This window comes from Canis lupus, chromosome 35 (genome assembly GCF_003254725.2).
Source record: "Canis lupus dingo isolate Sandy chromosome 35, ASM325472v2, whole genome shotgun sequence".
Taxonomy (NCBI): Eukaryota; Metazoa; Chordata; class Mammalia; order Carnivora; family Canidae; genus Canis; species Canis lupus.
Window position 1 is genome coordinate 10,786,789 of NC_064277.1, and position 23,128 is coordinate 10,809,916.

The following is a 23,128-nucleotide window of genomic DNA, read 5'->3' on the forward strand; positions in this document are numbered from 1 at the left end:
AGGAACAGAAAAGGTGAGCCATGAAAATGCCCCTCCTGCTGCCCTAGCTCCCTCTAGAAACCTGTGTTTCACTTGCATGCATTTTTCTCAGACAACCAAGACAGCACCTTCCTGACACCTCTGTCTCCAGTTTCTCCTTATTCCCAGCGGCCCACCCCACTCTGGCAAAAACGAGTTGCCCCTCCAACAAGCAGATCTGATCGGGCTGCTCCTGTGCACCTGCAGGGTCCAGGCTCCTGCCCCGAAGGCACAGCTGCCACCTCCAGGGCCCCCTTGGACACGCGTGGTCAGTGTGCTCTGCTCACTCTTCCTCCAGCACCTGCTGCGATGTGTGCACTCCGGGCTTCCTAGCACCCTCCTCCCCACATCCACCCTTCTACCTCTGGAACTCTACCTTCCCCTCCTCCTGGCTTGTCTTAGGCCAAATCAGCCGCTGCTGCCTTTGTATTCCCCAATTTATGCTTCTGCTCTCAGTAAGCGTGACCTGTCATTAGGGTCACACAGGGCAGGGACCGTCCCCCCTTTGCTCAGTGCTTAGCACTCAACAGATCACCACTGTTGGTTACACTAGGTTTTCATTTGTTTCCCTATTCCTCTAAGGTACCTATGTTTTTGTCTCTTAACCGCTCGAGGGCCCAGGAGCAGCCTATAAGTAGGAGACTACTTCTCTCAAGTCTCCTCAGATTTAAAATCCAGATGCCTCCAGGGTTGTATGGAAGTACTGAATCACAACACTGTACACCTGAAACTAATATCACACTGGATATTAACTGAAATTTAAATAAAAACTTAAAATCAAAATGCTCTTCCTCCCACTTCCCTTCCCTCCTGAGCCCCTTACAAAAGTCTCAGCTACAGGGGGAAACACTTTAAGGATGCTGTGGTTTTAGTGGTAACATTTAAACATATGAGAAGATTATATATAACGGGAACTTTGAAGTTAGAATATCATGCTCTATTGTCTGCTTCCCAAGAACATAATAAGGTGTGGTGGCTTGTCCACCTTAATGCTTAAGGGTACAATTAAACTTCACAGGCATTAAGCCAAATATAAACCTAAAACAACAACAACCCTTAGAGAATATCCCAAAATATGGTCTGTGATAATACATTAGAAATAAAGTAGGTTCAGAAAAATATATACTTTTTTTTGTATTACAGCTTTGAAGATGGATTTTTTAGAAAGTTAAAACTGTACATCTTAGTAGAAACCTTTTAATTAAAATCTTTAATATTATCGAATAAGCATGGTTTCGTTATGGAACTTGTCAAACATCCATAAATGCAAGGAGTGTATGTATAAAGGACCTGTGTTATCACTAAACCTCAAAGTTCTCAACAGGATTCCAATTTGTTGAATTCTATTTCTGAACATTTTAGGGGTGTGTGTGGCATATTATAAGCAAATGCAAAGTATCATTTTATCTATAAAAACCAACACTTTTTAAAAATGTAACCACCATATTATCAGCCAATAAAATTAACTCCTTAGTATCTACTAATAGCTTCCTCCATGTTCAAATCTGTCTCAAAAATGTCTTTTTATAATTGACTTAAATCCGGATGCAAACAAGGTCCAGCTTGCACGATGCGCTGTGGTTCTTCAGTCTCTTCTGACCAGTAACAGCCCCCTTTCCTTGCTTCTCTCCACGTACAAAAGCTAGATCAGCCGTTGTACAGAATTCCTAATACTATGGATTCCTAGTGTTATTTAGCTTGCTTCTCTATCCCCTCACATCTTCTAGAGCTAGCAACTAGATTTAGAGGCTTATGGGACTGATATTTAGGGGTTTGGGCAGGAGTCCTTGGCCTGAGGTTCTATGTACTTCCTGGCCATCACACTGGGAGGCACAGAATTTTGGGGTGTCCTGCTGACATTTTTTAACAGAGTTCAGGTATTAACAGCCAAATCCAATCATAATGAAGTTTCTGGTCACCTTTCACCCAACAGTTTTATCGCTTATGATGACTGCTGAACAGATCCATCATTCCACTAGGACTTGCAAAAGAATGATTTTCTAATTCTCTTGTTACACATTTTCCTCTTCTATAGAGAAGAGGTCTTCCTCTATTTGGAAATTCACATATGAAAGTCAGAAAAAAGAGGCACCTGGGTGGCTCCATGTTAAGCGTCTGCTTGGGCTCACATCATGATTTCAGTGTCCTGGGATCCAGCCAGCCCTCTGTCGTCCTGGGCTCGCTGCTCACTAGGGAGTCTGCTTCTCCCTCAACCTCTGCCCCTTCCCCTACTCATCCTCTCTGATAAAATCTTTTTTTTAAAAAGATTTATTTATTTATTCATGATGGGGGGGGCAGAGACACAGGAGCGGGGAGAAGCAGGCTCCACGCCGGGAGCCCGATGTGGGACTCGATCCCGGGACTCCAGGATCGCGCCCTGGGCCAAAGGCAGGCACTAAACCACTGAGCCACCCAGGGATCCCCTCTCTCTGATAAAATCTTAAGCAAAGATAAATATTCCTTTCCCTTTAACTTTTTTTCCCTAGAATGAGTTGGTATTCTAGCAACCTTCAAAAGATAACAAGGTGTCATTTAGGATCATTTTAAACTCATGGTTTTTAAATAAATTTAATGTTTCAATCCATCCCAGTCAGTAATCTTTTTGAATTGTCTCATCTTGAGCACTGGGAGTCCCCTACAAGGTGGCTCCTACATCTTTTTGTAATGATCGGAGTAGTCCTGGACAGCTTGCTTGCTCTCTGTCACAAGATGTCCTCAATTCTGCTTATATACTCTTCCCACCCCAAACCGGGAACTGGCCAATTCTCTCAGAACCCTAATCCCTTCTGGTGCAAAATTATATTTAGAAAGCACAATCTGGGTACTCATTGCTCATTGCACTAGGCTGTCAGAGACTGACTAGGCCTTTTCTGAAGATTAGCTAAAAAAACACTTGTTTTTAGAAAGAAGAAATCCTGATATTTCCAATATGAATCTATGATTGTTAGTTTTTTTTATTGATACCTTTTTTCCATGTCTCATATGTTAGTTGTAATGCTATTATCATATGCTTATCCTAGAGTATCTATAATAGTCTCAAAAAAGCAATACCAATATTTTAATAAACAGAAACCAAAAAAATTACTGAATATTGTTAAGATATATCCCGTAGGGATGCTCAGTCAAAACAGTGTTTTTAAGTCACTTGAAGTAATTCTGTAGATGGTTATGTCACCAACCTAATACAAGGATACATTCATTTATTTTTGTTTCCAGGTTTTAGGAAGGCTGCCTTGCTTTTTTTTTTTTTTTAACTTGATTTTACTTCATATTACATAAAACACTTAATGGTTCCAAAATCAAATATGACACCAGGTACATTCAGAGACGTCTAGCTTCCCTATCGCCCTCTGCCCAGTTCCTTCACCCAAAAGGAGACCGCTTTGTTAGGTTTTGGTTTACTCTGACACTGTCTTTTTATGTTTTTACTTTAGCCATTATTTCTTTTTAAAAACAAGCACATGTATCACTTCTTGCACAAAGGGTACTATCTGCAAATTGGTGGGTTTTTTTGGTTTTTGTTGTTGGTCATGTTTTTTACTTAGAGAATGTCCCAGAGGTCACTCTGTTAACAGTACAGAGATATTCCTCATTTCGTTTTGCAAAAGGATCCATTTCTGGGTGGGCCATGGCTTAGTCAGTCCCCCACCGCTGGACATTTAAAAGAATTTTGTTACCAAGCATTTCTATTAGAAGAGGAGGACTCTCTTTCTTCTGTAATCCCAGCCCCATCCTCATATCTGGAAGGAGAAAGCCTCCTCTCCTTTTTGAGGAGAGATGGTTACAGATGGTCAATTAGCTTCTCAGGACTCACCCGGACATCAGCTTCCCCAGCACTGGTAAGATCTTGACACTGTAAATTGTAGCCTCCTTCCCAGCTGGAGAGAAGAAGCTGAAGAAGAAACGAAGGAGGAAAAATTAACACTAAAATTGGGAAGAGAACTGAATTTCCTATTCATGTTCCTGATTGGCGTCTATTCAAGGTTTGAGTAAAAGCATGAGTTTCTCAATCCTGTCCTCAAACACATGTGATCAAAGGATTTAATTCCTGCTGTAGATACCAGTGGTTGTCTTCCTGAAAGGGGATAATTTACTTCTAACCTTTACAGCAGCCCCAAGGAACAGAATTTGACTATGGTCCAAGTAACAATATTTTATGTAAGGAATCATCTTGTCATGTGTTTCTACAGATGAAATGTAGAACTACATGTACGCAACTGAGAAAACTAAAGTTTGTTTTTTGTTTTTTTTTTGTTTTTTTTTTTTTTAAGATTTGCTTATTATAGCAGGGGAGGGGCAGAGAGTGAATCTCAAGCAAACTCCCCTCTAAACATGGAGCTTGACACAGGGCTTCATCTCATGACTGGAGCTGAAAAGGAGTCTGACACCCAATTGACTGAGCCACCCAGTGTTATTTACTATTAATTAATACTTTGTATTGGCTTATACTTATCTTAGTTGATCATCTCTATAATTCTATGAAGTACATATTTACTACCATTTTATAGGTGTGAAAACTAGGGGTCAAAGGTTAAGTCATTTTCTTCACTGTATTTATGCTACCTGGTAATCAATCCTTTGTGTGATTATAATATCTATATCCTTCATTATGTTGAAAAAACAAAAAGCTCTAGAAAGGTCTGGTGCATTTTTTGCTCATTTGAATCCACTGTTCCTTGCCCAATGTCCAGCATATACAGGCACTCAATATAGAGAAGAAAATGAGCTTTTAAATTCTTCATGGAAAATTCAGCCCATGAAGTTCTGTCTCTTTCCCGTTATTACTGCAAAAACCTAAATGTAAAGCATAGATTTATAAGGTATGTTTTCCCTTCATCAAATAGCATTTAGGGGAAAATAATTTGAGAAAATTTTTTAACCTTTCCAAGTTCAGTAACATGACGCAAGTAGTCATCATTACATTTGCTGAATGAAAAATATCTCTAGCTATGGAAAGAAACCTGCACATCTGACAAGTCTGACAAGGACTTCTGAATATTCGATATTTGTGTATATTGTGAAATGATCACCCTGCTAAGCCCAGTTAACATGTTACATAAGGTATGCAAAAGCCTACTGTTTGTGGCTGCTCATCAGATGTATAAAGGTGTTGAAATACACAGAGTAGGGATGGATGGGATGTTAAAACTGAACAATAAAAACAGGTGAACTACTAAAAAAAAAAATTATATTGTTTAAAACTACCTGACAATTTAAAATTTAAATGGAACTAAGCAGTTGGGGCTCCTAGGTGGCTCAGTTGGTTGAGCAGGCGACTCTGGGTTTCAGTTCAGGTCATAATCTCGGGGTGGTAGGATCGAGCCCCGTGTCCGGGGAGTCCAGAATCTCAGGGAGTCTGCCTGAGATTCTCTCTGCCCCTCCCCTCTGCACTATGAAAGAAGGGAAAGGAAAGAAAGAAAATCCTCCAGTGGCTTGCCATTATACCCAGAGTAAAAGCCCAATCCTTTACAAGGCCATCTACAGATCTGCTACTTTTCCACCTCCTTATGAATCCTTCCCTCCTCTGTCCAGGATGTTCGAGCTGCACCACTTTTTTTTATGGTCTTTGAACACCCCAAGCTTGTTCCTGCCTCAAGGCCTTTATGTTTGCTGCTGCTTCTGCATAAACACACTCTCCAAACCTTCGCATGCTTGGTTTTCATCATTCAGTTTCTGTTCAAATATCACATCCTCGGAGAGGCCTTCCTGCCCTACCACCAGCCCACCACTCACTGTTGCACAAGGGAAAGGCTGTGTTGCAGAATCTAGAATAGAATCTGACAGGGTGTAGAAACTCCACACACAGTTGTTGAAAGAATGTTAAAATTTTATCTTCCTGGCCTATGCAAACATCTGAACTGGGCTTAACAAGTTAGCAAGGTTAAATCAACCTACCACTCAACAAGTGCCTATTAAACATGTCCCAAAAGTGTCCAAGACCCTGGAAGAGGAGACTAGGAGGCGATCAACAGTAGTGATTCTGACCCAGAGGAACAGAAGAGTGAGAACAGTGGGTGAGCAATAGATAAGGTTCACAGTAGAAATGAGCTCAGTGCAGGTGTTCTCCCTACAAAGGGGCAGAAACCACTTACTTGTTCAAACACTAACCTAGTGTTGGTCCTTTAACGGTGAATACTATTCACTTTAATATTTATTCAGCACTTCTGTATGTACTAACGCCTATGTACTAGTCTGTGAGCTTGTCAAGTACAGGAATCTTGTTACTCATCTCTGTATCTCCCTGGTTCATCAGTATAATTCACAGCACCTAGTAGGTATTCACAGAATGTTGGCTGAACAGAACTGATTAATCCTTATAGCTCACTCATGAGTTAAGGAGTTAAGGAGGACAAGTACCGTGTCACCATTTTATAGGTAAGTTGCCTAAGAGTCAGAGAGCCTAGTAACTCCTCTCGAATTTCTAGCAAAAGTGAGAGTGACACCTGAATTGAGGTCTTCTGACTTGACTACACCAAAGCTTCCAACAGGTATTAGAGCTTCCGGTGTAGCAGACATTCAGGCTGCCCTTCTGACACAGGTGCTGCTTCTGAAAACAATCCAAGGAAGACCATGTGTTTCCTTGTCACCTCATTTCAACACCTGTGTGCTATCCAGTATGCTTGTGTTTCTTCCCAGAGACTCTTACCCTGTCAACTGCTATCTTACAAGCCTATCTAGTAAACGAAAATTTACCTACTTGAAAATTTAAATAGAAATTTTCCTTTCAGGAGCACCTGGGTGGCAGTCAGTTAAGCGTCTGCCTTTGGCTCAGGTCATGATCCCAGGGTCCTGGGACTGAGCCCTGCATGGGGCTCCCCACTCAGCGAGGAGTGCTTCTCCCACTCCCTCTGCCCTTCCCCATCACTTGTGCTTGTGCACATGCTCTGTCTCAATAATGTAAGTCTTAAAAATAAAAAAAGAAATTCCCCTTTCAGAGTCAGGTAAATTAGAAGAACCAATGTGACAGGATTGTAGAGTGACATTCCTGACCCTAGATTCCCTTGCCTGTACTCTAATCATGGGGTTGTAGGCATAAGTTTCAGAAGTCATGCAAAGTAATGGTTATTAACCATTCTCAGAATGGTTATCCTATGATAACAATGCACAGATCAAACTCTGTGAGAGGATTTATATTTTAGAAAGGATTTATTTTCTTCTAGAATTCGAGGACCAGGAAGGCCACTATACTTGTACCATCGTCAGACATTTATAATGCACATGAATGACTTTGCCCTAATTGTTCTCTCAGGTTTTGTCCTGTTTTGTCTTCCCTCCCCCTGAGGCTGCTCAATGGAGCAGGTTTATTTGGCACTTTCTGATTTTCCTCTGTAGTGGACTGGAACAGCCTCTGGTTGTACAGGCAGGGCAATTGTTACTTGTTCTTTTTCTTGTAGAATAACTTGGGTTTGGCATGTTACAAAGGAATGGGCGATGCGTGACGTAATGGGGGCAGCAGGAGCTGTGGGCAGGAAAGTCAGCCCGGGGCCAATGGTCACAGGGGCCTAGAGATGCAAGCAGCAGTCCTGAAGGGATGATGTATTTCAGACTAACTGTATTTCATATTTAAGTTAACTTAAAAACTACTCTGTAATTCAAGAGCTAGCTCTTCTCAGGCCATCACGCATCTTTTCCCAGCCTCAGTAGCACTCTGTAAAAGGACAAAATCAGAACATCTGGGCTTTAAAGGCCTATCAGGTCTAAATACTGATTTTAAATTACGGTGAAAGACAGAGGACTAAAGACTAAGGACTAAATATGAGAAATATTCCAGTTAGAGGCAAAGACTTCCAAGACTTTTGGAAGGAATAACAGCAAACACTGGAACGGTTGTTGAGATCATCAGGAATGCAGCCTTGGGCAGCTCCAGCAGGCCAGCTCTACGCGCCAGGGCCACCCCCTCACTGGAAACACTTACCTCTGCCAGCATGTATAGGGAGAGAAGTGTGATCCCGAGATTGTACAAGGTGAGGATGCCCCTGAGGGAGAGAGCATGTCTGTTCTTCATGTATTTGTTACCCAGCCATATGGAAAGCAGATACAGGACAGTGAGAAAGAAGGTAGGAAGGTAAGAGTCCAACATGAACCATCCTCTGACTCGAGAATCTGAAAAGAAACACAGTGAGAATCCTGAAGAGTAGCGCTTTGGTTTAGTTATAAAATCTTATCACATATATTTAAAACATTTTTTTTTTTTTTTTTTTTTTACTGAGTATACCTGACATACAACACATGAGTTTCAGGGGTACGACATGATCCAATATTTGAAAATACACTGCAAAACGATCACCATGAAAAGTCTAGTTACTATCCATCACCTTGGTTACAAAAATTCTTTTCTTGTGATGAGAACTCTTTAAGACCCACTGTCACGTATATTTTCTTTGTACATACCCAATACAACCAGCAGCAGTACGACACAGCATTCACTAAGCTGGATATGGATTATGGTTCAGAAGAACCACCCCGTGGGGTGGGAGTAGTTAAGGAAGGTGTCATGGAGCAAACAGGGCTTAGGACATGGAGTGACAGGGACAAGTAATGAAGGTGGGAAGTTCCAGCATCTTCTTTGGAACACTTACTATGTTAATTTACCCTAACTCAATAAATAGGAAGGACTACTAGGCCATTTTGTGGGTGAAAACCGGCTCAGAAAGCTACAGTAATGTGCCAAGGGCACACAGGAGACTTGCTGCTTCCTTCTGGGAAGTCTGGAGCAGGCAGGAGAGAAGGGGTATGGACAGTGTATACCACATCATAAAACCCTCACTCCCAGAGCTCGCCGAGGACCCTATGTAGTGAACCAGGCGGGGTTTCAAGTTCAGCTGAGCCAGAGCAGTGGGACCGCACAACAAGCAGGGGAAGCTCAAGACCGCAAACCAAAACCTCGGAGCTGATGATTCAGGCATGAGGGCAGGAAATACAACTGAGGACTGAAACCCGACCATGGACTAGAAGTATAAACAGCCGGGAGGCAAGAACCAAGATATGCCAAAAGTTCCTTGCCCTGGAGAGTGAAAATGTAAGAATCTAAATAAAACACACATAATAGATAAAATAATTAGTAATACCTGAAAAGAACTGTAGGCCCAAAATGATTTTTACTTCTCTATTCTGCCCTTTTTTGTTGTTTACATAAAGAAAATAATTTGGCCCACGATCACAAAAAATGGCCTGCTGCTTTTAATCTCTGTAAATAGAGTTGGAAGGAGCTGGTTTCTCCAGCATATCACGCCCTTTCCTTCCTGTCCCTCTTTCTGCTCCACTCTACCTACCCCACACACCCCGGCCCCCCTTACTCCACCCCACCCAGCAGACAGTACCGAGGAAAGTGCCTTCTCAGGCTGTAACTGTCCCATCACGTATTCTGCAAACCCCTCCAGTTTTGACAGAGATAACAAGGTAGGAAAGGAGCTCTTCTCAGCATCCACGGGGCTAACAGAGCTTACTTATCTTTCATTCTGGAAAATCACGAGTCCTAACAGTCTGTGCTATGTGCCACTTCCTAATGTCCACCTCCGTATCTAAATCCTATGCGGCCTCTAACAACCCGATAAATGTCCTGACCTTTTTTTTTTTTTTAAAAAAGATGTTTATTTATTCATGAAAGACAGAGAGAAAGAGAGAGAGAGGTAGAGACATAGGCAGAGGGAGAAGCAGGCTCCCTGCAGGAGCCCAATGCGGGACTCGATCCTAGATCCTGGGATCACGTGCCCTGAGCCAAAGGCAGACACTCAACCACTGAGCCACCCAGGCGCCCCGTGTCCTGCCTTTTGAAGCGAGACGTTCGTTTCCTACTCTTCTTTCATAATTACAGCTCCTTGTCTGCATAACAATTCTCATTTAAAATTACAGTATTATTATGCCTGGAAAAGTGTTATTACGACGAACATATACTGAGCACGTGTTCTGTACATGTATTCACTACTTAATTCTCAAAGCAATCTAATTATATAGGTGATATTTCTAACAGTTTTATTGAGGTATAACATATGCCTGCACATGTCTAATGTGTGAAATCTGATGTGTCTGGACTTAAGCAAACATCATGATGCCACCACCACACAGACCTATCCACCACACACACACACTGGGGATAGTGTTATTCCCAGTTAATGTCTGAGAAAAATTGCACAGAATTTTAAAAAGTTAAATAATTGCCCTCAACTGCTACCTTACCTCCTGGTACAGTGTTATGGATTGAACTGCGTTCCCCAAAAGATACGTTCAAGTCCTGAGACCTGCGTGACTACGACCTTATTTGGAAATAGGGTCTTTGCAGGTATGGCCAAGTTAAGGTGAGGTCACGCCGGATCAGGAGGGCTCTAGCCCAGTGACTGGCGTCCTACGTAAGGAGGGGAGATTTAGACACAGGCACACGGGAGGAGAAGCCATGTGAAGACAAGGCAGAGACTGAGGAGATGGCTCTTGAGGCCAAACAAGGCCAAAGATTTCTGACACCAGGAAAGCTAGGAGGGAGGCTGGGAACAGACTGTGCCCTGGAACCTCAGAGGGAGCGCGGCGCTGCCAACACCCTGAGGTCACACTCGTCTCCTCCAGAGCTGAGACAGAATAAATCACTGTTGTCTTCAGCCACGCAGCTTGCGGTGCTTTGCTACGACGCCCAGAAGGCCGGTGCCCACGGTCCGGCTCTTGGTGCCTCGGGGGGCAGCTTGCCCGCCCCCGCCCTGCCCTCCGGGCGGCCTGACCCCAGGGCCTGCTCTGCAGGGCGGCCCGGGCCTACTGCGCTGCCTGCTATACGCCCACTGGGCTCCACGTCGCCAGAGATTTCGAGGGGGATAATAGCACCTCATACGGCACCTGAAGTCTCTGTCTTTTTGGTCCTAGTCCTGTAAATGTCTGCCACATTTGTCAAGGAGGAAAAATAAGTGTCCCAACCGCTAGAGAGGAACAGACGTGTGTAGGAAGACTCCTCCTCTTCGGCATGTAGGTGTTCGTGCGTCACCTGTGTCCGGTATTTGCCCAAGAACAATATCCCTTGATGACCTGCGGGAGCGTAAACGCAGAAGAGACTGGCCCCCCCCCCCCCCCCCCGGAGCCAACGAGGCGGCCTTCACCGAGCCTCCCCCTGTAGGCAGGGGCGCGGGGCGCGGGGCGCAGGAGGGCCCAGGGGCTGGCCTCGCCGTCGCTGGGAGGCGCCCGGCCCGGCCATCGACCTTCAACCCGCCCCCCCCCCCCCGCCCCCCGCAACCCCCTCAGGACGCGAGAACCTCCTGTAAGAGGCCGGAGCGGAGGAAACGACTGAAACACCTGCCCTGACGGCACCACCATCCGCGTGACTGCAGATCTCAGTGGGCGCAGGCTGCGCGGCCGGGCCGGAGGACGCCTCGCTGCCTCAGCGCCCCGCAGGGCGCCCCCCCACCCCCCCCCGAGCCCCCCCCCCGAGCCCCCCCCCCCCGCGCCGAGCCCCCCGCCGAGCGCCGCAGGCCGGGCCAGCGCTGTGCCCCGCCCCCCACCCTTCCCCGCCATGAGGCGGAGGCGGAGGCCGCGGTGGGTCGCAGGGTCCCGAGGCGCAGAGGCCGGGGGCGCGCACGGAGATGAAGTGAGGTGTGGGGGGGGGGGCGGGAACTGTGAATTTTCTTTGAGGTCTGTGTAGAGGCGCCCGTTGGCTCCGCGGAGCAAGTGACCCTGGACCTCGGGGTTGGGAGTTCGAGCCTCACGGGGGACGCGGAGATTACTTAAAAACAAAATCTTTTAAAAATAGTGAGCTGGATGCAATCACGCAGGGTCATCAGGTGAAGCCTACACACGGTCATTCATGTAGGGCGGTTTCTAAGGCCTTTGCAGAGGCTGTAGGGGCCTCAGTTCTCTCTACGAGGAGAGGAGAAAACCTCGTTTCCTTCCACCCCCTGCCCGACAGGCAACCACCGAGTTCCCAGTGTGCGCACCCGCAGGGCTCAACTGAAACAAAACACGTTTGGGAAAAGCTCATTTATTTGCAAGCTGTGCCGGGAGACCTCGAAGCCGGCGGAACCGCGGAGAAATGCGGGAAGGGCTGTGGACGCCAGAGCGCAGGCGCGCTGGGAGCTGCGGGGGGGGGGGGGGGGGCAGGGGAGGACGCAAGTGCGCAGGCGCCCCAGCCACAGTCGCAGCAAAGCGGGCGCATGGCGGACAAGCGAGCAGCGATGGCAGGTGACTGCGCATGCGTGACGGGAGGCACGTGGGCAGAGCACAGAGAAAGGCACGTGACTGTGCATGTGCCGACGGGAGGCGCGTGGGCAGAGAAAGGCACGTGACTGCGCATGCGTGGACGGGGAGGCGCGTGGGCCGAGCAGAGAGAGAAAGGCGCGCGGGCAGCGGGGGAGCAGCAGCAGAGCCGCCCCGCGTTCCCAGCCGGAGACTCCAGAGCTGGGCCCTGCACTGTGCTCAGGGCCCTGCCTGCGGCTCCTGGGATGTCCTGGGAGAAGGGCCGCGGAGGCGAGGGAGGTCCAGCCTCCGAAGGCTGACACCCTGTTTTCAAGACAGGACAAGGGAGGAAACCCTCTTGCCCGGCACGAAGTTCTCAAGCAGCTCACTCACCTCGAGGTCCAAACATATTGTCCAAAAAAGCATTGATTTCATCGTCAAAGGCCTTTAGATGCTCCTGCAGAGATAAAGAAAAAAATGACTTAAGGGGTACTTTTGGGGAACTCTCAAAACCGACCACTACCAACAGAACGGCTGCCGGGATCTGCCGGTCCTAGCCCCGGGGCTTTGAGCCGCAGACTGCAGGAAAACGGAGCAGTTAATGCAGCCCTCACGAACTTGCGTGGATTTGGAAGGAAACCATTCCTCCTTCCCTTCCTTGGGCAACAGGAGTCCTGGAAAACAGGCTTGTACATTTGAACGTCCAAGAGTTACTGGCCTTAATTTCATTTCCCTCTAAAATGCTTAGAGGCATAGGCTCTCCCATAAGCAGCTTCTATTGTTGCAATGAACAGAAGTCGCGGGCAAGCAACAGGATCTATACCTGCAGGATGTAATGTAATTGTTCAATGAAAATTCAGCTCAGTTGTGTTTCACAAAGCTGAATCTAAAGCTTTGAAGGGGACTTCTTTTTTGAATGAAATCAAGCACTATAGTTCTTTAAATAACCTTCATATTTTGTTTTCAAAATGTTTTCTATACATATGCATTTAAGAGCACAGTAAGCAGAGTCACTAGGGTACATCAGATTATTACTGCTACTTTAACTGGATTGGGGTTGAGGTGGAATTTCTGCTAAGAATCTTATGGTTGCTAAATTGGCCACAGGCTCTTGGTTTAGCTCCTGTTCTTGCTAAACAAGGTGTACTATTATACTGCTTAGAATACCTGCTAAGGTGTTCCCTACTCCTGCTACAATGGTCTAGAGCACCTCCTCAAGCAAAGGGGAAAAAAGGCAAAGCAACCCTCAGTATTTCTAAGGGAAGGGACCTTTGATGAGAATTTCTGGGGCCAGTGGATTGGTGAATAGAGCGTGACAGCCCTTGGGACATTCCTCTAGACCATTCATTCTCTATAATCAATAGCTGGAGTGCAGTTAAAGCATCTCATTCTCAAAGTATAAGTGCCAAAGAGAATTAACTTACTGGCATCTGAAAAGATCTATACTTTTGGTGACTGGCACCTACCATTTACACCTATTTCTTATTTGTGACTTTGATCCTGAGAAAATTTTAGGGAATCTTAGGTCTTTGGGGACTTTAGGAAGCTTGGAAGACAGGATGCGGAGTAGTGGCTGACATCTGTTAGCACCTATACCTGGCCATGTATTAGGCCCTTAGTAGCTCTATAAAAAGTATCTGGGCTAAAACAAGCTTGGAAGTTTTTACACAGTCTTTCGGCTTCCTTGAAGGACATCTTGGGAAACCTCTAGACTTGAGAAGGTTCACCTACCGCACATCTCAGTGTGACTCAGTAAGATTTATGTTGCCATTAGAAAAGAGCAGACCTGTCCTGAAGCCTCTCATTCTTGAGCAAAGAATGTTGACCTCAGTGATGAACCCACCCTCCTAACAAATACCAGTGAAATCTTCCTTTCATTGCCACATCCACCCACACATGTTTAAACTTTTTCAGTCTGTTTGCTATGGTCAAAATCCATTTTCTCACATCTGTAGGTCTAAGAAAACTCTAAAGGTCACAAAGCTTGTATTCGTTCTATAATGTTGTAGAAATTTAGTCACAGTGAAGACCAGAAATAAAAGAAAAGAGAGAGGAAGATATGGAGAGACAGCAGAGTGGAAAAAAATGAATAACAAAGGGCATTCCACACCATTACCCGGATAACAAAACCAGATGACGCTACAAAAAAACAAAACAACAACTAAAATCCCTGCAGGCCAATAGCTCTGATGAACACAGACACAAAAATCCTCAACAAAATATTAGCAACCAATTCCAACAACACATTAAAAGGATCATTTACTACAAACAAGTGGAATTTATTCCAGAGATGCAACAGTGGTTTGATATTTGCAAATCAATCTGATACATCACATTAACAAGAGGAAGAATAAAAACCATATGATCATCTCACTAGATTCTGATAAAGCATTTGATAAAATGCAACATCCATTCATGATGAAAACTCTCAACCAAGTGGGTTTAGAGGACCCATACCTCAACATAATAAAGGCCATATTGGAAAAACCCACTAGGAGCTAACAGTATACTTGATAGTGAAAAGCTGAATGCTTTTCCTCTAAGCTCAAGAACAAGACAAAGTTCTGCACCTCTCAGGACACTTATTCATCGTGGTACTGTGAAGTTGTAGCTGCAGGAACCCGACAAGAAAAAGGAGTAAAGGGCAACCAAATTGGTAAGAAAGAAGTAAAACTGTCATTATTTGCAGATGACATGATGCTATAGATAGGAAATCCTAGGACTCCACCAAAATCCCTTAAAATGGATAAATAAATCAGTAAAGTCACAAAATACAAAATTAATATACATAAATCTGTTGCATTTCTATACGCTAGTGAAGTAGCAGAAAAAGAAATTTAAAAAACACTCCAATTTACAGTTGTTCCAAAAAGAATAAACTATCTGGAAATAAATTTAACCAAGGAGATGAAAGACTTAAACACTGCAAACTATAAGACACTGAAGAAAGAAATTGAACATGACACAAACAAATGGAAAGATAGACCATGCTCATGCACTAGGAGAATATTGCTAAAATGTCCATTCTACCCAGAGCAATCTATAGATTCAATGCAGTTACTATGCAAAATACCAGTTGTGTTTTTCACAGAAATAGAGTAATACTGGATTTGTATGGAACCACAAAAGACCTTAAGAACAAAGTTAGAGGTACCACAGTTTCAAATTTCAAGACATACCACAAAGCTATAGTAATCAAAACAGTATGGTACTAGCATAAAAAAAACAAACACAGAGATCAACAGAACAGAATAAAGCCTAGAAATAAACCCAAACCTATATGGTCAATTAATCTATGACAAAAGAGGCAAGAATGTACAATGGGAGAAGACAGTCTTTTCAATAAAGGCTGCTAGAGAAATTGGACAGCTATATGTGTCCGGTAAAAGTGGACCACATTCTTACACCATACACAAAACTAAACTCAAAATGGATTAAAGACCTAAATATGAGACCTGAAATCATAAAATGCGTAGAAGAAAACATAGGCAGTAATCTCTTGGGCATTGCCCTTAGCAATATTTTTTGGATCTGTCTCCTCAGGCAAGGGAGGCAAAAGCAAAAATAAACTACTGGGACTATACCAAAATAAGATTTTGCACAGCAAAAGAGAAACCAACAAAACAAAAAGACAATCTACTGAATGGGAGAAGGTATGTTCAAATAATCTATCTGGTAAGGAGGTAATATCCAAAATATATAAAAAACACATACAATGCCACACCCCAAAACAAATACTCTAATTTAAAAATGGGCAGACTATGTGAATAGACATTATTCCAAAGAAGACATACAGATGGCCAAAAGACACATGAAAAGATGCTCAACATCACTAACTGTCAGGGGAAACCAACTGAAAACACAAGGAAGATTATCACCTCAAACCTGTCAGAATGGCTACTATCAAAAAGACAAGAATTAAGTGTTGGTAAGGATGTGGAGAAACGGGAACCCTCACGCACTGCTGGTGGGGAAATTGAACTGGTGCAACCGTTGTAAAGGACAGTATGGAGGTTCCCCCCAAAGTTAAAACTGAAATACCGTATGACCCAGTAATCCCATTACTCAGCATTTACCCAAAGAAAACCAAAACACTAGTTTGAAAAATTACGTGCACCCCTATGTTTACTGCGCCAGTATTTACAATACCCAAGATATGGAAGCAACCCAAGTATTCATCAATATATGAATGGTTAAAGAAGATGTGGTGTATATATGCGATGGAATATCATTCAGCCATAAAAAAGAGACATCTTGCCATCAGTGACAATACTGATGGACCTAGAGGGTATTATGCTGAATCTGACAAAGAAAAACAAATACCATATGGTTGCACTTATACGTGGAATCTAAAACACAAAACAAAACAAAAAAAGGACTCTTAGATACAGAGAACAAACTGGTAGTTGCAGAGGGGAGGCAGGGGGAGGACAGGTGAAATATATAGGATTAAGAGGAACAAATTTCCAGTTATAAAAAAGTCACGGGGATAAAAAGTGCAGCATAAGGGATACAGTCAACAACACTGTAATAACGTCGTATGGTGACAGATAGTGACTACATTTATCATGGTGAGCAATGTATAGAATTGAATCAATATATTGTACATGTGAAATTAATATAATGTATCTAAATCATACTTCAATAAATAAAAATAGAAGGGATATCCCAGTTTTTTAGACATTAACATATTGATTCATTAACTAATTATCTGAACATTACTATGTGCCAGCACCATGTTAGATGCTGAAATATGAAGTCAAATGAGACATGGTACTCATCTTTACAGGAAAAGTACATCAATAATCACAATATTAATGTCTTAAAGACAAGAGAAGCTGCAGGTATGTACTGTAAGAACATAGAGGAGGAAAATATTCAGCCATAAAAAGGAAGGAAATCTTGTCATTTCCGGCAACACTGATGGACCCTGAAGGCATCATGCTAAGTGAAATAAGACAGAGAAAGACAAGAGATGATCTCACTTATATGTGGAATCTAAAACACCAGAAACCAAAGTCCTAAATTCATGGATACAAAGAACAGATTGGTGGTTACCACAGGCAGCAGTGTGGGGGTGGGCAAAGTGGGCACAAAGTTCCATGTAAAATTAATAAATCATAGGGACATAAATCTATAGCATGACTACAATATATTGTACTGTGTATGTGAAAGTCACTAAGAAAAATTTTAAAAGTTCTCATCACAAAAAATTGTAACTATGTATGTTAATCAGATTTATTGTGGTGATCATTTTGCAATATATATGTAGTACTGAATTACTATGTCGTACCCCTGAAATGAACAAAAGTACGCAGATGTAGGAAATCAAATATAGGGCTCTTAAAAAGAGAAGCCTTCCAGGAAGAGATGCTGCTGTTGCTGAGTTCTGAGATGCTCTAGGACACCTTCTAGATGGAGAAGGGAAGAAAAAGCATTTCAGGAAGAAGAATCAGCAGGTGCAAATAGACTGAGACAGGACTCACTTGGGAAATGCTTACGCCCAGGGTCTCTACTGACCCATGTAACAGAAGGAAATAAAACTAATACTGGGAAAATCAGAAACCTGAATAAAAATGAACTCTTTATTTCTAGGTTATTTAATACAGTTAGTAAGGATGCAATCTAAAATGACAATGATAAGATAATGAGAGGCGATTAGAAGAACAAATGAAAATTTATTCCGGATTAGTAAAACACAAGGGTTGAGTACAGAGGTTGGGGCTCATCAGTCAGCTAAGGATGAACACCTGGCACGGCGTGGGAGTGTGCAGCCGCACGCTAGGTTCTATGGCACAAGCGCACTGGGTGGTTTCCTAAGACGTCTGAACACAGTAACCCAGGAGCTAAGAAAAATCAACAAAAAGTGACATGCAGCACTTCAGTCACTCAGCCTACACTAACAGCCATTATGTACTGACACTTTTGTCAGACACAGGAGGACAAAAAGGACATAGTGGTCGACTCTGAAGCTCACAAATTGTGAAAGTGGGAGACACCAAGAAAGGCAAACAGCAAATGACGGAGGCGGAGGGGGAGGAGGAGGAGGAGGAGACATGCAGAACTGCCACAATAATGGAAGCCCCTGCAGCGTGAGGATTTATGGCACGTTTTTAAAAGATGGTTATTTGGGGGGGTGCCTGGGTGGCTCAGTTGGTTAAGCCTCTGCCTTCAGCTTAGGTCATGATCCCAGGGTCCTTGGATCGAGTCCTGCATCAGGCTCCCTGGTCAGTGGGGAGTCTATCTCTCCCTCTCCCTCCACTCATGCTTTCTCTCCCTCTTTCAAGTAAAAAAAAAAAAAAAAATCTTATTTGGACAGATTAGAAGAGAGGGGACAGTACTGCCCTTATACCTAGGAAGAGGAATGCTGTCCTGAACTCCATACTTTCGAGGGCCCCACACTGGCCATCCCTAGGCCATGCCCCTCTACACAGGAAACCCGATGAGCCAAGGAAGATGCCCACCCCTGGCCATGGTGTCCCCTCCAGCCTATGTTCCAGGTTCCCCAGGCCAACAATTCTCTACCAAACAATTCTCCAACCCCACTTCTAGAACAACTCCAGGGATTTCCTCCTGCCCACATAGTAAAGCCATGTTCCAAGACTTTATTTTATTAATATACAGGTGACACACAATGCTACATTAGTTTCAGGCACACGACATAGGGATCTGACAACTCAATAGGCTAGGCTAGGCTCGCCACGAGTGTAGCTACCATCCCTCACCGACCACCACCATGACGATATCACTGACTATATTCCCCATGTGGTATCTTTCAACCCAATTATTTATTCATTCCATAACTGGAAGCCTGTATCTCCTACTCCCCATCATCCATTTCGCCCAACGCCCACCCACCTCCCCTCAGTTTGTTCTCTGTGGGCCTGTTTCTGCTTTTTTGTTTTGTTTTTTAAATTCTACATCTAAGTGAAATCATATGGGCTTTATCTTTCTCTGCCACACTTCTTTCACTTAGGAATACCCTTTAGGTCCATTCATGTTGTCACAAATGGCAAGATCTCATTTTTTATGGCTGAACAGTATTCCACTGTAGATATAGCACATCTTCTTTACCCATTCATTTACTGATGGACACTTGGGTTGCTTCCATATCTTGGCTGTTGTTAATAGTGGTGCAACAAGCAGAGGGGTGCATATATCTTTTCAAATTAGTGCCTTTTTTGTGTTCTTTGGGTAAGTACCCAGTGGAATGTTCCGTGACTTTAAATTTAATTTATGGCTGCGTATAACAATGGCTGAAGCATGGAAAGATTAGAAGTTGAGATTTAATTGTGTATCCCTTCTTGTTTACCAAGCCACAAAGAATGTAAAATGATGCAACCACATTGAAAAACAGTTTAGTGGTTTGGCAAAAACATCAACATTCACCTACCACATGATCCAGCATACTACTTCTAGGTATATTTACCCAAGGAAAACATAAAGCATATAACCTTGCAAAGACCTGGACACAAATATTCATGGCAGCTTAATTTTTAATAACTAAGGAGCGGAAACCTCCCAAATGTCCCAACAGGTGAATGGATAAGTCGTGGCGTATCTATACAAGGAAATACTACCGAGCAAAATAAAAGAACTATTGATGCACATAGAGTACGGATGGATCTCAAAGTTACAATGCTGCATTAAAGAGGCTAGACAGAGACACAGAAAGAGAGAGAACATACTGTTTCCCTTTGCATGAAATTCTAGGAAATATAAATATATATGTGACAAGAAAGCAAATGAGTGGTTGCTTGGGGACTAGAGGGTAAAACTAGAAAGAATATCCTTCAAAAATGAAGGTGAAGTAAGGACATTTTCATATGATGTGTGAGAGAATTTGTAGCGGGCACAACTGCACTACAGTGCAGTTGCTCAAGATGTTCTTGGTGCCAAAGGGAAATGATTCCATATGGAAAGGATTTACAGAAAAGAATCAAGAGCACCAGAAATAGATGTATCTACCGGAAGAGCCAGCACTCAGAGCAAGCTAGCCACCACCCATCGCGCGACATGCACCGTACCTGCCACCATCACCCCTCACGCCATGCGTAGCCCTACCCGCAGGAGCGACCACCACTTGGAGGCCGTGGGGCCCATCTGAGGCAAACCCACTGGGCTCACTCCTTACACACAGTGGAGATGGTCTTCCTGGCTACATGCCGCGCACCTGGCAGTGCTGGGGGACAGGCTGGCCCCGCACTCCTGCCTCAGCCACCCTTTTCTGAGACTACTTGGGAACAGGAGAGGCATGAAAAGCACACCTCCTTTCCTGCCAGCACAGTGCTCACCGGGACTCCTTCCTCTTCCTTCCTCCTCCCCCTCCCTCCCACTCCACATGCCCCACCAGCATGCCTTGGCTCCCTCCTCCTTCACACTCCTGTCTTTACTGACGCTTCAGGCCTTTTGTTTTAGCGTCTATCACGCATGGCCGTTATCTTGTCTGACGCGGCGCTTCAAGATCCTGGTGTCTGTCCTATTTTGTCGATACTATTTTATAGAACAATTTAAAGACGCTTATTCAATCAGAATATAGTCACTTCCACCACCGACTCCTTCCTCCTTTCTTTTAAAAATGAGCAAAGGTCATTAAGGTCACGAGACAGACTGTTGAGTTTGTAAGAAGACAGACGCAGTATCTGAATCCTTGCCTTAAAAAAAAAAAAAAAGTGCATTTCAGAGAAAAGGAAACCTGAAGCATCTGATGATGGCAGGTGAGGAAATGGGGGGATCCAAGCAGCTCAGGAACGTATCCTCCTCAGACTAACGAGACCAGACGCAGCCCGGAAACCCTCCCGGGCCCCTCGGGGTCAAGGCGAACAGGGAGACGGGGAGACGGGGCCTCCCAGAGACGAGGGGCACAAAGCCCAGTGCTGTCACACAGCGAGGCTCGGTGGCGGTCTCACGTTGACGCTTCTCTGGGCCGACCCTGAGGGACGGTTCCCAGCCCGCGTCTCCCACGTCTGAAGAATCGGAATGTGTTTACATTTGTGAGGGAGACTAGGAAGTGGAGAGAGTGACTAAAAGCGGACACAGAAATCCTCCGGCTTTCACGCAGCTGAGCCCACAGAATGGGCCACTGTGCGGATTTGACACCCCCAGGCCCCCGCGCGCCTCATCGGCCTCCCAGCGCGGGCCGGCAGGGAGCAGCCAAGCTAGGCCGCACCCGAACCCGCTGGCGGAGTCTCACTCCTGTAGGGGAACTCTGGATTGTTACCGTTTGTCTTGGGGTCTTCAGGGGACTGAGGCCCTCTGAGTCAGGCTGTGAGGCATCTGGGGGAACATACTTGCCACATCTGAGGAGAAATATAAATGAGCCATGACGGTGCATAATGGTAACAGCGCCTGGTCATCAGACACTCACGTCCAGGCCGGGATTTCGACAATAACCCTGGCCAGCTGTCTGTCTGTCTTTCCCAATTTACAGATGTGGAGATTGAGGCCGGGAGTTCAAGGCTGATGATGCTATGGGAAATGGGAAAGGCATTCAGTATCAATCCGTGTCTCCCACACCTTGGGGGGACGGAGAAAGGGAGGGCTCAGAGCTGGGGTGCAGCTCAGGTTAGGTTTCCAGTGCGCAGTACTTCTCAGGACAATAAGCTAACCAAAAAAAAGAAAAAGAGAGGGTGGATTTTATCTGCAGCCTGTGGAACCCCGAGGCTATAGGATAGTTTCCCCTGATTAAGGAGATGAAAAGTTTATTCAGAACAGAACCGATTACTGCAGTTTTGTTTGCTTTGTTCCACTTCCCTCACAGGGTTCTTCAGCTCAGTCACTCAGTATCTGGTCAAATGGAAACTCGTCTGCGCTTCCCAGATTCATCCTCAGGGGCCTAATTACAGAGGGAGGAGGAAAGCATCTGCTCTGTGGTGTCCTGATCTGCGATGTGGAACCTTCTCTATGTCCTTACCCGCTCTGTTTTTCCTGGATAGCACTTATCATACAAACTTTCACTGGCTAGGGGGTTTCCTGTCTGGCTCCTCCAAGAGGCCTCCGAGAGGCCACTGGATCCCCTGGCACATAACGGGAGCTTAACACTTACTGAATGAATTAATGAAACTCTTGTTGTTGTAAACCTCTATGGTATTCCCTTGATCTTAACATTTCATATTACTTTGCTCGCCTACCTGTATTTTCATATGTGCGATCTAGTACATTGTGAAAGATTTTTTTTTTTAAGATTTTTTAAAAATTTATTTATTCATGAGAGAGAGAGAGAGAGAGAGAGGCAGAGACACAGGCAGAGGGAGAAGCAGGCTCCTTGTGGGGCGCCTGATGTGGGACTCAATCCTGGGTCTCCAGGATCTGGCCCTGGGCTGAGGGCAGTGCTAAACCGCTGAGCCACCCGGGCTGCCCATGAAAGATCCTTTAACACTCTTAACGCCTCTACAGCTAATGCAGAGAAGAGGCCACGTCAAAAAGAGTTGGAAAGGTGGGAATGCAGTCAGGAGCAAAACTGACCCATGAGACTAGACTGTCCCTGGGAGGAAGGGATACCATAGGTATAGGGAAGGGAGAGGAGACCCCAGACCAGACACCCCAGACACAGGGGACCCACACTGGGGACAAATCCCTATATTTGGCTTTGAAAATCAGAGAGACTTAACTTCGTGAGTTCTTATAATCAGTAGGGCCTCACACCTGGAACTTGAAAAGTCAGAATGCTGGCTCTGGGAGAGCCAGAGGGTGAGAGGAAACGGAGTTCTCAACCTTGAAAAGACAGCACAACAAACAGCCCACAGAGATACAGAGAAGCAGCAGCAGTTTGAAAAACCCCCAGGATATAAGGGAAATAGATGTACATACTCATTTCAGAGCACGTGCTGGACAGGCAGGGATCTTTAGGAGACTTCTCCAAGAACAAATGTGCTGGCAGGTGCCACTTTCCTCCCCAACCCCTCATATTTCTGTGGACCTGCCCCCTTCAATATGTCCTGGGCCAGAACATATCATTCCAAAGTGA

At 44.7% G+C, this 23,128-nt stretch overlaps 1 protein-coding gene across 4 annotated transcripts in view; it reads right to left on the bottom strand.

The window, feature by feature from the left end:
• ELOVL2 (ELOVL fatty acid elongase 2) overlaps nucleotides 1-23,128 on the bottom strand; it is a 62,395-nt gene that overhangs the window by 8,213 nt on the left and 31,054 nt on the right. The window contains exons 1-4 of one of the 4 annotated variants that reach the window (XM_035710468.2): nucleotides 21,383-21,511; nucleotides 12,556-12,619; nucleotides 7,934-8,121; nucleotides 3,833-3,910 (exon numbers count right to left, since the gene is read on the bottom strand). In XM_035710468.2, the coding sequence (XP_035566361.2) occupies nucleotides 3,833-3,910; nucleotides 7,934-8,121; nucleotides 12,556-12,619; nucleotides 21,383-21,496 (444 nt within the window). In that variant the 5' untranslated portion in view covers nucleotides 21,497-21,511. Of the gene's footprint in view, nucleotides 1-3,832; nucleotides 3,911-7,933; nucleotides 8,122-10,836; nucleotides 11,023-11,246; nucleotides 11,323-12,555; nucleotides 12,620-21,382; nucleotides 21,512-23,128 lie in introns of those variants that run through there. The other 3 variants (XM_025444509.3, XM_025444526.3, XM_035710469.2) reach the window with 3 other exon arrangements.